The sequence below is a fragment of the Hypomesus transpacificus genome, chromosome 12 (genome assembly GCF_021917145.1).
Source record: "Hypomesus transpacificus isolate Combined female chromosome 12, fHypTra1, whole genome shotgun sequence".
NCBI classification, from domain to species: domain Eukaryota; kingdom Metazoa; phylum Chordata; class Actinopteri; order Osmeriformes; family Osmeridae; genus Hypomesus; species Hypomesus transpacificus.
Genome location: NC_061071.1, coordinates 3,425,880 through 3,442,083, shown reverse-complemented (window position 1 = coordinate 3,442,083; position 16,204 = coordinate 3,425,880). Strand labels below are relative to the sequence as shown.

General features: G+C 48.1%; 1 protein-coding gene across 3 annotated transcripts in view; it reads right to left on the bottom strand.

The window, feature by feature from the left end:
- The window catches only part of farp1 (FERM, RhoGEF (ARHGEF) and pleckstrin domain protein 1 (chondrocyte-derived)), a 40,104-nt gene that overhangs the window by 9,308 nt on the left and 14,592 nt on the right, over positions 1 to 16,204 (bottom strand). For all 3 annotated transcript variants that reach the window (XM_047031602.1, XM_047031604.1, XM_047031605.1), the window contains 11 exons: positions 11,901 to 12,005; positions 10,911 to 10,953; positions 10,331 to 10,409; positions 7,890 to 7,987; positions 7,143 to 7,257; positions 6,101 to 6,248; positions 5,436 to 5,531; positions 5,153 to 5,319; positions 4,963 to 5,031; positions 4,589 to 4,658; positions 4,171 to 4,378 (listed from right to left, as the gene is read on the bottom strand). In XM_047031602.1, coding sequence (XP_046887558.1) covers positions 4,171 to 4,378; positions 4,589 to 4,658; positions 4,963 to 5,031; positions 5,153 to 5,319; positions 5,436 to 5,531; positions 6,101 to 6,248; positions 7,143 to 7,257; positions 7,890 to 7,987; positions 10,331 to 10,409; positions 10,911 to 10,953; positions 11,901 to 12,005 — 1,198 coding nt within the window. The remainder of the gene's footprint in view (positions 1 to 4,170; positions 4,379 to 4,588; positions 4,659 to 4,962; positions 5,032 to 5,152; positions 5,320 to 5,435; positions 5,532 to 6,100; positions 6,249 to 7,142; positions 7,258 to 7,889; positions 7,988 to 10,330; positions 10,410 to 10,910; positions 10,954 to 11,900; positions 12,006 to 16,204) is intronic.

Below are 16,204 nucleotides of genomic sequence, written 5' to 3'. Positions count from 1 at the left end.
ATCTAAGAGGGTGGAAGACACAAAGTGGGTGGTTGGTGTGTGTGTGGGGGGGTGTGGGGTGGGGGCATCACAACAACAACGTAGCTAATCTAAAGAAAATCCCAGAGTCCCTGATCTTCTCATTTTGGGTCAACTTTATTGACACTAGCAGTGCACACATTAAAGATACAACGTTAGAAAGTGTAGAAAGTTACCATTCCAAAGGAGCACAAAACATTAGAAGTAGAAGAATCCAGGGTGTGTTAAAAAAAGGACAGAGCTACAGATATACAAACGTGTTACAAGAGGGATATAAAGAGAGCGTTGAGTGACCAGGATACATTCAGGGTGGGGTTAGTGAACAGAGTGTTGTTGTTCCAGGGTAAGGTGAGAGGTGTAGGTGTGTGGGTGTGTGTTACGGGGTCTGCTCTGGGGGTTTTAATGATTCCTCGGCCTTAACAACCAGAAGAGGGTGATATACAGCGCTCTCCTGTGTACATTTGAGTCAGGTCAGTCAAACATGTAGCCCAACTCGGCACTGGGCAAAAGAGCATAGCTTGTATGTAGTACAACCTACAGTGATTATAATCACTCACATCTAGGAAAGGTCTGTCTCGGGTCCTATACAAAGTAAAACAAAGAAACCGTTTCACATACAGGTGTTATAAAAAGCTGTTCCCAGTTTGACTTGCTGAGGGTGCCAAGTTGGTGACAGTGGAAGGTCAGACAGGATGATTGAAGCTCCAGTGCTCTAGGTTTTGTTTGTCCTCTGAAACTGCAGTGCTACGTTGATAAGCCACCTCCAACTCCCTCCTGTTCACACTTCCTCAGGGCAGCATAACTCTCGGCCGGATCATGAGAGGACATTTTACTATACTATTTTAGGCCGGAACCTAACTTATTAGGATTGGAAAAAAAACGACAAGGTTTTTTCATACTGTATCAGCTAAAACTAGCAAACCTTAAAAGGTATTTATAGAAAGACTAATTCAACTCAAATTTAAATTTGCTGAATTTGATCTTGAAAATTTGGAATTGAAGATGAAATAGGAAGAATGCATCAGGATATGAAGATGATGTGTCCTGCTTTGCCATAGCTGTGTCTCTAGGCTCCATGCACAGTTCTGTAGCCCTACGTTAGGAAACCAGACCCTCGGTACAGACTGCCCTGTCTCCCAACTGCACCAAAGAGTTGCTGAGAGGCCACTGGAGCGCCAAGTCTCCCTGTCTGAGCCTTGTGTACAGTGAGTGACAAAACAATTGAACACAAAGGACAGAGCAAAGAACAGGTTGACATGCCTCAGGAAGAAAAGAAAAACAGAGGAGGGAGAAGGGAAGAGGAGGGAGAGGGGTGTCCTCCCACTGTGGTTGAAAAACAACAACTAAAAAATAAAAAACATGCTGACGCAAAGCCGGAAACATTTCCGTGTCCGTTTGATGTGCAAGCAAATTACGCGTTGAAAACCGCGTCAAAGCGCCCGGCCTGTTTCTGTGGAACAGGCAGGGATACACACGGGCAAGGCGGACAGCAAGCAAATGACAATTAGGAGAATGAGCCGAAACTGGGTTAGGGAAGAAAGGAAACCAGGGCGGGGCCAAAGCAAGGAGGACAATGAGCTGTTTTGCTTGTGGTGCATGCCAGGAGTCAAGCCAAGCAAACGGCTGTGAGGGTGCCAGGGGGGGGGGCGGCTGAGGCAGTGGACTGATGCTGCAGATGGCCGCTTGGAATTGGAGGGAGGGTATGGACAGCAGGGTACGGGGAGAGGCAGAGACAACACAACGGCTCTCACAATAACATCTGATAGACGGAAGAGAACCACAAAGCACCGTTGACCTAGCTAGATTATCTTTTATTTTTTGTACCTAGCTTTTAGCATATTCTCCATACAATATAACTACTGGTAAATATGAACATATCCTTAATGCCCAGATGTGTGTAAAAAAGATTCCAACATTCTTTTAAGAGTAAAAATGATTGAGACGGCAAGTTAGAGTATGTCCTTGGAATGTTTAAAATGTTGCTCCAAAACATCAAAAATGTTTGGAACCAATCTAGTTAAAAATATTTCCAAAAAGCATTTTCTACAATTGTTCATATAAAATGTTGTACTTGTGGAAGTCTACAAACTTGATTAGAAGGTCAAAAACAAGCTTTCTCAAACAAAAAGCAGTAATTAAACTTGTAAAAGTGCTCTGTATAGAAAGACAAAACATCCAAGATCAAAACTGGACTATAGGTACAAAAGGCAGGTTGGCCATTTCTTATGATACATGTTCAGCCAGCAAAACACTCAGAGCCTGCAATATCGTCAACTACAACTCATTTTTGTCTAAACTACTGTCACATCTGACTTACTAAACACTTGTATCCTTCAAAAACCTTCCCACTACTAATCTATTAACAATCATTCTATTGCACAAGACAACAGTCAAGTAATTACACAAAAAAAACGATGTGACTCGAGAAGTTAAAGTAGCCAAAGTAAAATGTGATAAACTCAACCTAATGATACATGAAGGCATTTAACCTCTTCTCATTGCAGCATTTTTTAAATGATGTATTCTTCATGGACAAGTTTTTTGTCCCAGATAAAGAAATGAGAGCCAACAGAAAACACATTTTTCTCTCTATGTCCACCTGAACAAGACACAATGACCACAAGTCACCTCCGGATAACCCACATGGATGTACAGTCTAGTACAGTACATCCCAGCTTTGCAGCAGCTCTCTAAACCTTCCATTTCTTCTCCAGTTCGACCGTTCGAACTGCTTGAAGATATTAAGATATGGCACTTCATAAGAATCCTTCTCAAAAACATCCCTTTTCTCGCTTTGAAGTTTACATGTTGAGTATACACTTAATTAAAGAATTAACAAACCCCATGAGAGGTTAGGCTGCTTTACAGATATGAAGGAACACAACAACTCGGCTTAAGTTCGCTGAATAAAGCATCAAGAAATAGCTAAGAAATGTCAAAGAGAAACACAGGGCTTCAACTCAACAGTGTACCCTAACCCAAAGTCTGCAAAGTCCCCTACTTTAACTCAAAACTAGCACATGCTGTGACTCTTTAAACTATCCTTTAAAGGTTTGGCTCTTCCCTTAAACCCTCCTCAACAGCTGAAGACACGTGCCCCAGCATCCTCCTGGTTAAAGTTAAAGCAGCCCTCCTCCAGCTCCAGACTATCAAAGGAGAACTTGTTACGCGCCATAGGGGAGGAGTTAACAGCCGCCGGGTTGCCGTACATTAAAGGCTGGCCAAAGGAGCTGCCCATGTCGGACTCTGTATCGCTGGTGTCGGTGCCACTACTGGTGGACCCATCAATCATCTGAACCGGGTTCAGGTTCTGATTCTGGTCGGGCCCGCGCCGCCCATACAGCCTCTGCACCGTGTTGGAGCGGGCTTGACCTGGGACGGTGAGGCCGTTCCCATTGGTTACTCCCCGCCGCTCGACGGCGGCGACGGCAGCGCGGGACGGGGGTCGGGGGTCATGGCCCGGGGTGGAGGTCAGCTGACTAAGAATGAAGGGGTCGGTGTCGGAGCGGTTCCGCATGTTGTTGTGGAGTTTGGCCAGGTGGGGCGAGCGGCTGCTAATGGGAGAGTAGCTGCCGTACTGGGGGGGCTCGCCACCGAGCAAGGGGCCACCCCCAGGACGCTTGCTGAAGTGATGGCCGCCGTCATCCCAGTGGGGGGGGCGCGGCCCGTGGCCGTTCTGCTCCGCGTGGCTCAGGGAGCTGGTCCTGTGGAAGCTGCTCACCACGGGGCTGGAGCACACGCTACGCGTGCCCCCGGCCGGGCGCCCCAGCCCCGGCCCCGCCGCCACGCGCTTCCCCTCCCCGCGGAACAGCTCTTCCAGGAGGGTGCTCTGGAGGGGCGGCCGTCCCTGGAACGACCCCCCGTTAGACAGCTCGTCGTCGGTCGCCTCCCTGTTCATGCTCGGAGGCTTGGCGGAGACGGCCGGAGACTCGCGGAAACGGGTTCTACCCAGCATGCCCTGCGACGGCTGATGATGGGGCGAGGGGTAGTAGACCCCTCCCCTGACCCTTGGCTCATCCTCATTGCTGTCATTTGCTTGCGAGTGAGACCTGGTAACCCGGCCCTTGGACACATCGTATTCGCTATCTATATCACTGCAGTCGATGTAAGGGATGGAGGAGCTGCTGCCCTTAGCGGCCCTGGAGGCTGGACCTGTGTTCAGATGCTCTGCGTGCTGCGGCCTGGCTGGGTTGGACCTCTGGCCGCGGCCCTCCTCCGGTGCTGGGCCTGGCCCGTCCTGGAAGCCGTTGGGCCGGCCGGCCGCCGGGCTGGCTGCAGACCCAGGCTCCTCCTGACCACCCTGGGTGGACTCTCCTCTGCGGCCCAGTCTAGAGTCTGTCTGGTCTACTGACATAGCACTCTGAAGGGAAGGACGGAGGAAGGAGAGGCGGAGGGAGAGAGGATGGGGGGAGGGACAAGCCATAGAGCACGAGAGGGTGACTCATTGAGTTTGGAAGACATGTGACTACAGTTAGTAGGGGATAATCAAATTGTGGTAAGGATAATGACTAACGGTTCATTTAAAAGGGTGCACTCATAATGGAAGTCTAATGGTCAGGTAGTTAGTTACCTCTTTTGGCACTTGGGAGCGAGGAAGGGAGGGTTGGGGATAGAAGCTGGACTGGATCTTACTGTGTTTCCTAGACAGACACAGAGATAGGTTAGAGCACCAGGACATCAGACAGACACCCTGGCTGTACTGGCTGTCATCACTGGGTGTGTCTATTAAAACAGAATGACAAGGTGCTGGATTTAAATGATCCACTTTTATTAGCTTGGTCAGATGAACCCATGAGTTCAAATAAGAGTATGCTTTGAGCTCACGCACACACTAGCCAAGAATCGATCACATTCAACATGCATTTGCTGGTCTGAACATATTGACTTCTCCCTAAGGGCCAGACAGCCCGACAGTCAGAATGTCCAGCACGCCTGATGCCTCACCTCTCAAACGGGACCTTCTTGAACTCAGAGTCCTTGACATAATCAATAACCTGCTTCTGTGTTCGACCGCTGTCGACACAAAGGAACACAAGAGGGACATGTCGTTAAAAGCACAATTTTCTAGAAGCAAAAAATCCACACAAGGCCTCTCTGAAGCATGCCATGTTTGATGGGGCATCACACAGCCTACCTAAACCGGAAAGAGGACCCCCTGGTGAACAGCACAGGTTTGGGCTTGGGTTTGGGTTCCTCAAAGAGCCTGAAGAAGGCATGGTACTCCACACAGATCTTCCAGAAGATCTTACAGCAGTCCCGGCTGGCCATGACAAACTCCAACGTGTCGTGATGCGTACTTTGCTGTGGGACACAAGTCCAGCATGGCTGCAGTAGACCTCGTGCCACGTCCTACTCAACTATGACACTTCCTGGTAAAACGCAGTCGTTGACGACTTAATTTCATTGGTAGAACTTACATTCAGGTCTGGTCTCAATTTGATGAGGAACCTCTTTCTCTTGAAGCTCAGCTTGCGTATTTTGGACCAGTTGAAGGCGTTTATCTTTGTGTGGCCCTGCGGAAGAGAACCCCAAAAATACAAGAGTAAGAGGAATTGGTTGCTAAGGGTTTTTTAAGGGGAACAACAGTAACAATCTCACATCAAGCCACTCCAGAAAAAGAAAAAGTATTGGCATGTAAACGTGCGTGCCTAACAGGTTCTTAAATTAGAAAAGCCTGCACGGTATTTCCAAAAACAAAACCGTAGAACTAAACTTAGGCCGCAAACACTGCTGGGTCAGCTCAGTGAAAGCAAAAAGCTTAAGGCTTGCACGCCTACTTGTGCTTTGCTCAACCACATAGGGGTTAGTCCTCCAGCACACACACACTATATTACAGTGTATGACTCTCTCTGGTATTTTTTGTTTTACTTCTCCAAGGTTACTGCCTCAAAACAGTGTCAGAGGGGCACATTCAGACATTTGGTCACACATAACGGCCATTTTTTTCCCCCCAACCAAGACGTGATTTGAATGACCCAATAATTTGCAGTGGAAATTCATGAACTCCACTTGAAGTCCTTGAGTGACCTAACACCAAATAGGCCGTTGCTACTGCATTAGAAAGCCAGTCTGAGCCAGTCACCTGCAACACCAGCACGCCGGTGTGTGCCACGGCCAGGCTGAGCTTGGTGCCCTCGCGGTCCTTGGCAGGGTGCAGACGCACCCCGTACATCTCCAGGCGGCGGGCTATCTCCAGCAGATGGTAGTCTGACTCCGCTGGTGTCTGGCCCCTGTGGAATCAGACCGGGGTTAGGGATGGCACCAATTCTTTCTTTCACATTTACATGATTTTTGGTTACTGCAGGCTGGCAGGATAAGAAATGAATGCAGTAGCAAGTTTGCTTCCCTAAATCTGATCAGGGCGAATGACTTCCTGTTTCCTGTATGGGCTCGTGAATTACTAACTTCCTTCCTGTCTTGGCTGGCCTCCAGAATGGCAGTGGCTGGTCTCACCAGCCATAGGGGAGGCATGAGGGAAGGGGTGAGGCGGAGAACAAAGGAGGACACAGAAAGTGCTTCGGAGCCCTGACCCACTGACACGGGATCAGATGGGCTTTCATTCCACTGGGGCTGGGAAGGGGAGGAAGTTGTGTCAGACCCCTTATATCGGGTCATGGGCAACATCTAAAAACATTTTGACCTTGAGCAAAGAAGGTCAGAGAACAGGGAAGTCTCATTGTGGGGTCAAGCGGGTTACGACGGGGAGAAGGCTGGGGTGGGTTCGGGAGGAAGTGAGGCAGGGGAAAGCATCATTGGCGTGCTTCCAATGGGTGGATCATGGGAAGGGGTGATCTCGGAGACAGAGAATAGCTCTGGGAAAGGACATTCAGCAGAGTGCCACAGTGCTGGTCGCAGGGAGGAACAGTTTGAGGACAGGCGGGCAGACCAGGAGGGGTGTGCCAGGAGGGATGTTTGTGGATAACCATTTATGTGGGAGAGACACGGGCGTCGACGGGCTTGGCATATTTACAACCTCCCTCCCTGTTTTGTCACTGGAGGGTCATTAGTCAAAGTAGGAAAAACAGTTAATCCACTGTCAAGAGTGTAAAACTACATGTGGTGCTCTTCAGAAGAAAGGCCTGTTGACGGTGTCTGTCTTGTGTACGGGCTACAGTTCCACTCACACATGCTTGCGGTGGTTCTCTGTGATCTTATCCCGGAGAGCATCCTGGTCAGGAATGTACTTGTTGTGAAGGAGGTGCTGCCAACTCTGGACCTCGTCAAAGTCCCCCATTTCAGCTGAGAGAAGGAATGAGAGAGAGAGAATGAGAGAGAGAAAGAGGGGGAGGGTAATCCAATTATATGGCATTGCACAGGATGTCAACAATCATTTACAGCAATTCAAAAGTTTTACGTTTTCTGAGAGAAAACAAAGATAGATCCTATTTACAGCGCTCTTTCTCACTTAAGAAATACATAGTAATCATCTGGTTTTAGGCTTCATATGCTCTAGCAGAAACTCCCCCAGCCACGAGAAGAAATAAAGGCTCTTTACGCTCATCATCCATAGGTACAAAGACAGCCATTACCATGGCAACTGAGCGAGTGCGCGCATGCTGTGCAGTACAGCTGGTGTGACAATGCCAGGTATCTATACATCATCCCCTCTGTCACGCATTACATCTGACAGACAATATACCATGACATCAAACACATTGAATTCCTGTCGTGTTGGAACCAGGGCTTGAGACACAAACAACAACAACAACATGTACTGGGTTGGACCCTCTGCTAGGCCTACTTCAGGCAATGAATGAGTGAAGAAATTATAGAGTTCTGTTCTACAAAGGCCAGAGAGAGGGAGGGAGGGCTGAGGTGAGCGACTGAAAGGGAGCGGCCTGGCTGGTGGAGGAAGCAGGAGTGCTACTCACACTGGACGATGTGGGAGACGAGCAGGGCCGCGGTGCTGTCGTTGCAGGTCAGGCGCCCGCTGGCCAGGTCATGCTTTATCTGCAGGGCAAACAGGTACCTGGAACGACGAGAGAGGGAGAGGAGGAGGGAAAGGAAGGGAGGGTGAAAGAGAGAGGGGGTTGGAGAGAAGAGAAATGTAGGGGAAAAGACAGAGAAACAGAAAGGTGAAAGATGGAGAGGAAGGGGGAGGGAGGGATAGAGTTTCAAATTGTTTAGATTTTATAACAGCACATGCAGAAAGGCATCCCACGAGGTTTGTGACGGCACTGTTTAAGCGATCACTCACAGAGCAGTGGAGGCTGACAGCTGCAATCAATGCAGAACTGGTACATTACTTGACAGAGGGAAACATATTCCCTCACACTAAAGTGACATGACTGGGACATTTCTCTCTCACAAAGAAGGTTCACTTGGACAGGAAAAATACCTCAAAATCATTTCCCTGCAGATAAGATGCTGGCAGCTCATGAATATGCATACACACCCAAGGGGTAGTTCCCACAAATGGAAGTTAGAGGCTTGGTCAGTCATGCAGAGAACCGTGGCCTCAGTTCCCATTCTAAAACGACAGACTTCACTGATGTTCAGCAAACAGATCTAGAATACTACAGGGCAGCTATCCACAGCCAGAGCAGATTAAGCCTAATGTTAGGCGTTTTCTGTACAAGCTGTTATGTTAGTAATGAAACCACCACTCCGAAATCCAAACCCGCCCCAGCGGATTCAACGAAAGCAGGCCCCATTAAAAGCCATTCACTGTCCCTGACACTGTGTGTACACACGAGCATGTGCCCGCTTCAGGGCAGTGACGCAGTGATCTCAACTCAAAGGGCTCGTTAAACCGTTATGCCTCGGCCGTATCAGAATCAAGCCTCCTCAAACAGGTGTTATGACTCAAATCTCAACGGTACCCTTACACCAGACCACTAAAAGGGTGTGTAAAAAAAACTCCACTGTAAACGTCTACCTGCTCAGGAAACCCCCCAGTCCACGGGCAGGTGAATGGAGGGGGGAGGTGGGAGGGGGGAGGGGGGAGGGGGGAGGGGGGAAGGCACCGTGCCAAGGTCTTTAGAGGCCCATTTGTCCTATGCTTTCCTGAACAATCCAATCGTTCGCTCATTCCATTCACTCATATCAGTGGCATCAGTAACGTTAGACACACAACAGAGTCTGTTGAAAGGCAGAGGGGGCTCAGCTCGAAGCAGGGGGAGGGTTGCCATCCCAACAGTCATGTGACCGGGCATGGGTCACGGGCTGGCGGAATTAGTCAGCAAAAGAGAGTTCTATGACTAGAATGTTTTGATTTCCCTTGATGCCATATGTATGGCTTAGCCACCGGTATCAATAGGAACTGACACATGTAGGCCGAGGGAAAACATTGAAATGTTGAGTGTTTCTTTTGGTAGGATTAAAATAACAAGTACGCTAGCCAGGACACGGACACAGCTACAGTATATAAACTGTAATTAGCTGTAGCTTTCATGTGTTTAACTCTGTTTACACAAGCAGAAAAGCACTAGGACAGGGTTAGTCACTGATGGGATAACAAGATTACCAAAAAACGCTTCAAGCTTGACATCTGTAATCTCTACAATATTATTGGCGGTGGACTTTGGTCGGACTGCCCTTGGTAAAAATCCAGTAAGGCACCCCAGAGAGAGAGAGAGAGCGAGAGAAATAAAGAAAAAATTGAAAGTAATATGCAAGCTGGCACAAGCAGAAGAGAATGATAGTGCTAGGCTAGCTAATGGTCTCTGGATGTCAGCCGGTTCCATGGTGCCATTAATATCCCAGACCTTTTGACCCAGAACCCAGCTATGCATTTTAAAGAGCCAAGATGTATGAGGGTTGAAATTAGGCATTTTTCAAGGCCATGCAGACATCCATCAGCTGACAGCTGTGTGGGCAGGTCTAATGGGCCATGGAGCGTTCCTTTAAACGAACAATAAGGGCCTTAGTGTCACTTTGTCCATAATGTCAAAATAACCCAATTATGCACAGTGCACAAAAATTATTCAGACTAACAGGGAAACCGCTTCTGACTTGAGAGTTTTTCTTAAACCAGTCAGTCTTTACATTGGTATGAGGCTACTGTCAAGAGGTCACCATGCTACAGTAGCACTTCACCATCACCACTTCTCCACGTCTGCCTCCCAGTTGAGGAAATATTGACTCACATGGGAACGACCGGGAGGCAAACAAAGGAAGGAGGCCTTCTGACCACTTCCTGTGATAGTTTGTTTAGGAGTCTGCTCCTCTTTTGGAACCTGGGAGTTCTTTACGGAGAGAGATTCCCAACATGCAGACTAGGGACAAAACCCACCTGGTTGTAACACATTTATTGACATGGCTAAATTCACTGTGAGGGTGTGTTAGCGACGGTGGCGGGCGTTCATCTTACCTGGTCAGTTCCTCCAAGAGCTGTGTGTGGTCGGGAGGGAAGAACTTCACCACAAACCGAAGGATGGTGTTCTTGGGCCCTGCAAAAACAGATCCAAACAGTGTGAAGGAGACAGGGAGGTCAGTGAGAGCAAGATGAACTAACTGCTAACAAAGGAAAGATCCCCATCTTGAAGCCACTAACATTTGATAGGATCTTATCAGCTGCATTGACATGGCCTTTTTCCAATGCAAATGCCAAGCACAATTGAAGGATTCTTCTTTCAAGATAACTGTTCTACCTAATACATCACGGGAGGGTTTGGAAGAGGTTATCACACAGAGGGGAGATCAAAGCTGCCTGAGGAGAGGAGAGGAGAGGAGAGGAGAGGAGAGGAGAGGAGAGGAGAGGAGAGGAGAGGAGAGGAGAGGAGAGGAGAGGAGAGGGAAAAAAGAGGAGATATGGAAAGGAGGAATCTGTACATGGAGTGTACAGGAGTAGCAGAGGAGAGATCTGTTTGTGGAAAAAAGGCAGGAGACGGCAGACTATAGCTATGAAGGAGAGGAGAGGACAGGAGAACAGAAGAGGCCAGACCACTCACGTCTAATCTGCTTTAGGGTTGGCTTCAACAGGTCCAACCAAACCTGCGGGAGAAAGACCACACCAACTCAGAACAGTGACATCATTATATTTGGTCATTCAACATTACAGGATCATTTTTGCTACAGTAGGGTCATAATCTGGACAGTCTGAGATATATATATATATATATGTGTGTGTGCACGTTTGCATGCGTGCGTTTGTACATGTGTATGCAGCATTTCAGAGCGGGCATTGTGCTGAAAGTGTCACACCAATCACTCTGACAAGCCCGACCTTGAGGTGAGCTGCATGGATTGCTGCCAGTGCCAGCTGCTCTCAGCATGGACAAACTGATGAGCTGAGGTACGGCACACAGTGCACATCATGACCTCAGACTGACCTCCACTCCTCACTATAAAACCCTCAATGTGTTACATTCAAATCAATCGCACATCACACATTTGATTAATATTTGAGAAGCCTTTTTGACCCAGTTCGGTCTGATATCCTTTCCATTGCCCAAATGCCGCCACAACCTCAGTTTTACAGCAAAATCCAGATTCATCACCCACAGATAGCTCAGCAAACGTATACAATTTACTGGGGTATGCGAATGTGATCTCATCTGCTCTACATACGAGAAGATATCGTCACAACCGGGAGGATGAGAGTTCTCCCTGGGAGGATGTTGAAAGTCTTCATCCTTATTTCATGAGCACCAAGCTACTGCGGCTGCTACCGCTAGCGTAGCTAACTAGCTGCTCTGTTGACGCCTGAGGCACTTTATACTTCCCCAGGTGGCTCCCACAGAGACACAGTGTGGGCAGTAGACCATGGGGCTTTTGGAGAGGTAAGTAACCTGCTCCACTCACCCTCCATCCACTGCCTGACAGAACTGGGGCTTTCCCTCGGAAGATTAAAACAAAAATAGGTGGGGGTGGGGGGTTGGGGGTGCACTTAAAAGGTTTCTTATGTCACGATGACAGAGTTCTCTCAGATGGAGACTTACCGTCATCTTGCGATGGTCCTGGTACTCCAAACCAAAGTAGTCTCCCTCCACCAAGTTGAGGTGGGCACACACCAGGTCAAACAGCGCCTTGCCTAGGGAGCGTTGCTGCAGGGACAGAGGGGAGAGGACAGTTAGACACACTGGACAGTGGACCACCTGTCACATCTGAAAATTCACGTTGAAATTCCATAAACAAGATTTGAGCTGGTTTGAAGTGGAACAGCTAACTTGTACACATATTGCTCAGCAAAAAACCTCCATCACTTCTCCATTCCCCCAGCTGGTTCTAATTACCCCTGCAAGCTTTGACCCCGATGTCAGTCTGGTCGGGTAAAAAAGAAGCCGCATGAGCTAGCTGCTAACAGGAAAAAAGGGCTCAGCTGGTATTTACACCAATAACCTGGGGGGAATGAGGTGTGTGTGTGTGAGTGTGTGAGGGTGTGTGTGTGAACCTGGCATTCACTGCAGTCTGTCTAATGAAGACAGACACTAATTAATCATAATTGAGAGTGTGAGTCTTCACACACAACACGAAAGCTACTACGCTAAGGTAGTATCGAGTAGCAAGTCAAAATGGTCCACCCCTCATTCACAGACAATCATAAAAAAGAAACATAATTGGTATGATGACAAGCATTCTTTCCTATGGCCCTCACTGACACACCTCACCATAACCCTGGGTTGATAAACACCCTGTCTCCTTTCAGTCTAGCCCCACCAGAATGTTTCATGCTTTTCCCTTCTAGACAGAGCATGGCAGAGCTATGCGAGTGTTTACAGTAGTGCAGGACTGGAACCAGCTACCACCCTCCACAGGCCCATCAAACACACCCCAGAGACAGCTGGGGAAAGTACAGAGGAACGAACACCTTCAACATTCAGAGCACACTGTATATAGGAAGAGCCATTTATCTTTGGGGATCCACAAACACACTGAGTGTTGCTCAACGAGCACAAACTGTCTTTTCCCCGCTTGCATTCACTCAGACACCAGCCTCCTAGCTTTGTTTTTCTGCAGGGCTGTTTCAAATGAGAGAGGAGGGAGTGTACTGTGGAGCCAGAGGGAGTGTTGCAGGAGAGCAGGGGATACAGGGAGCAAGGGAGGACGCAGAGGAGACTGGTAGGCAGGGAGGGAGGGGCTTGAGGTAGCAGAAGGGTGCAAACTGTGGAGTCCGCCAAGACTGTCACCATCTGGCCTGAGCCACTGGTGTGTGCATGAGCCAGCTGACTGCTGACCGCACTGGAACAGACGGCAGGTGTACACACACACACAGGAAGACCCACGTACAAATCGACGCACACATGCTCACATTAGCTCGTGCACTATGCATCGTTGCATGTAGTTAGCCTAATTACACTATGATGGGATGTGAGGATATATTATGTTTAACATGATATGAACTCATTAAATCAAACGTCCATAAAATGAATGGCCTGAATGAAAACATGTGGAAGTAAAGCACCAAGGAATAAACCTCAATACAATGGACGGTAAGGTTGTGTTGAAAATGCATGACTTTTACAGTTGACAACTTAAATGACTAAGAATGATTAAACTAATCTGTAAAAACCGGATGAGGTGTATAAGTGAGTGAAGTGCAAAAACTAGTCCCCCCCCCCCCCACCCACCCCCCCCTCCCCACAGTGCCTGGCATTGTGCCGGCTCCATAGTGAGTATAGTGAAGGTGTCAGCAGGGACAGGATCCGAGATCACACAGTAGGATCTCGGTAGGATGCTTACTGGTTGGATATGTGTCAGGGTGAAGCTACTCTGTGTAGTTTACTCCAACCAGGTTGTGCAGCTCAGCCCACACTTCAGGGCACTATAACTTCTACTGAGTGCCATTATTAGGCTGCATCTTAACAGCTGGGGAGAAGGCCAATCCTATTCTAAGAGGAGGTTTGATCTCACACGGAAAAATCGGAGGCTGATGTATTAATAGCGAAGACAAAGTAAATATTTATGCAGAGCCTTGTTTGGAGTTCTCAACGCTGTTGGTTTTGGACGGGGGACAGAATGCTGGTCTCATTATAAAACGCCTCACATAGCCTAGGAGGATACAGTAGTTAGGATCTGTTTTTCTTTTGCGCAGGGTGGAGGGTGGTCAGAGTGTGTGTGCGGGGGGGGGGGGGGGGTGCAGTATCTTCCAGATCTTCTAGAAACAACTGGAATGATGATGGTCCTTCCATAGGGTGCTGGATATACTGTGTAAACAGTAAATAGCTTAACGGTCCATTTTGCCATGGTAGTATGTCGTGAGCTTCAATGCTTTGAAGAAGCTTTGCTCTTAGGGTTAATAGGGTGAGCTTGTTGCATTACCGTGCCAGCCTAAAGAGGATTAGCGTTGCTCGCTAACAATGAAAGCAAGAGACAGAGTGGTGACCGTGCTAAATGCTAAGCTACCGTCCACCACTCCCAGGAAGTGCATCCTCCTAAGCGATGAATTCCTGGGGTGTACCGTGGGAGAAAAATATGATTGGCTCAAAATGGTATAAACAGCTGGTCCCATGACTTGTGATTAAAAGCACTGGCTGCCTCATAAAAATGTGAAACGCAAAAGAAAGGTTTAACAGTAATCTAACAAAGCCTGTTTAAGGACACACTCTTCCACTTAGGGTAGATATCCACAGTATATTGGTCTGGGTTGCACTCCTCTCCAAGAACAGCTCAGGCCAATATTGATTCACTTGGCAGGGTCCTGGCCAACCAACAGGCCAGAAGAGAGCCCAGCTAAATTACAATCGGCCCATTCATCAGTAGCCATGAATGGTTCTTTATTAGCACCGCTGTTTTTCCCTGTCTGAGAGATGCAGCCTACTCTAATAAATGCTGTCTGCCTTCTTGAGCAGACATAAGACTTAAAGCACCAGAGGGAAAACGTTATGAACTTCTACCCTATGACTCATTTGACATGCGAACCTAGATAATAACCGGGCTGCAGTTCGACCCTAAACCCAGCAGAGGTGAGATAAAACTTTTCCCCTCAATGCACATTTCACACGCTAACTTTAGCCTTGGAAGCTGCATTGACAAGTTGGCTCATTCACTGACCAGCTGGGGTATGTTAAAATGTAAAGACAATAACTGCCAGGTCCAGTTTCACCCAGTTGTCTCTATAGGCCCTGTGACCAACACATCATCTAGCACTAGTCACTTTAAAGGGCATTTTCATCTGACAAGGAGGCCAAACAGTATGTTTAAAATGAGCGGTGTCCAGCTCTACTGTTCCACATCCATTTCCTGGCTTTGGTGGGCTGGTTTCCTGTAGTTGAGGCTATAGCTCGCCAGGCAAGAGGAACACAATCTAACGCAACAATAAGAAAAAAATACAAGCAGAGGTCACTGATACCGAGTGTCTTCAGGAGTTGAAACTGGTACATCAGCCCAAATCAGGGCAGCTGTGAAAGCACCTCTGACCTCTCTTGGTGTGGGTTTGACCCTACAGATGTTACACTACCTTGCACTCCTGACCGGACCAGACAGCCAAAAGCTCAACATTTAAAGAAAACCCCGACTGGGCTAGGAGGAGTGTGCTCAGATGTTTTCCAGAGCCGGGCCTGGCTAGACTAATGTTACAGAGGGATAGAGACCAGATGGGCCAGGCCGATGATAAGGCTCCTCACGGAAAAACACAGGGGTCAAAAAGTGGAGAGCTGGACTCTGGTGGGAGAATCAACACTGCTCTCTCTGCCCCGTGCAGGAGAAAACACCGATCGGTGCTAGTGTCGACTAGGGGCGAAAACCTGCAGAAGGTCCGAAAACAGGGAAAGAGATGCCCTGAAAGGCATCGTTGCCACCCAGATCCACCCCTCTTCCATGTCGTTCTCCAACGCACCAGTCCTCAAGATCAGGACCTCCACACACCGCCCAGGCCCTGGATAGACAATCTTGAGAAGGCAGAGTGGTTTAGGTGAAACTACTTAGCATCCAATTCCTTCACACTGCAACCAAGCAAACCAGCTCTTTAAGAAAGATTATCAATATAGTCCCAGGGAAATATCCTCAAGGAAAGTGTCAGCTGCCAGACAAAATGGCTCGAGCCCAGTTATTTGGGAACTGGATGGCACTACAGTAAATCAAAATGACACGTCTAGTGATGAAATGCTACAGCATGTCAGATCAATTGAGTAACTAGGACAGGGGGATTCTAGCTGTCTTTGTTGAAGGCATCATGGACAAGCATTTTAAAACAGGGAGTTTCAGTACCTGCAAACACATAAAATATATGATCATTTATTTGAAAAACACTGTGAGCAACTTACTAAAAGTATATGCTATGTTTTAAGGTATTGTGACAATTGGC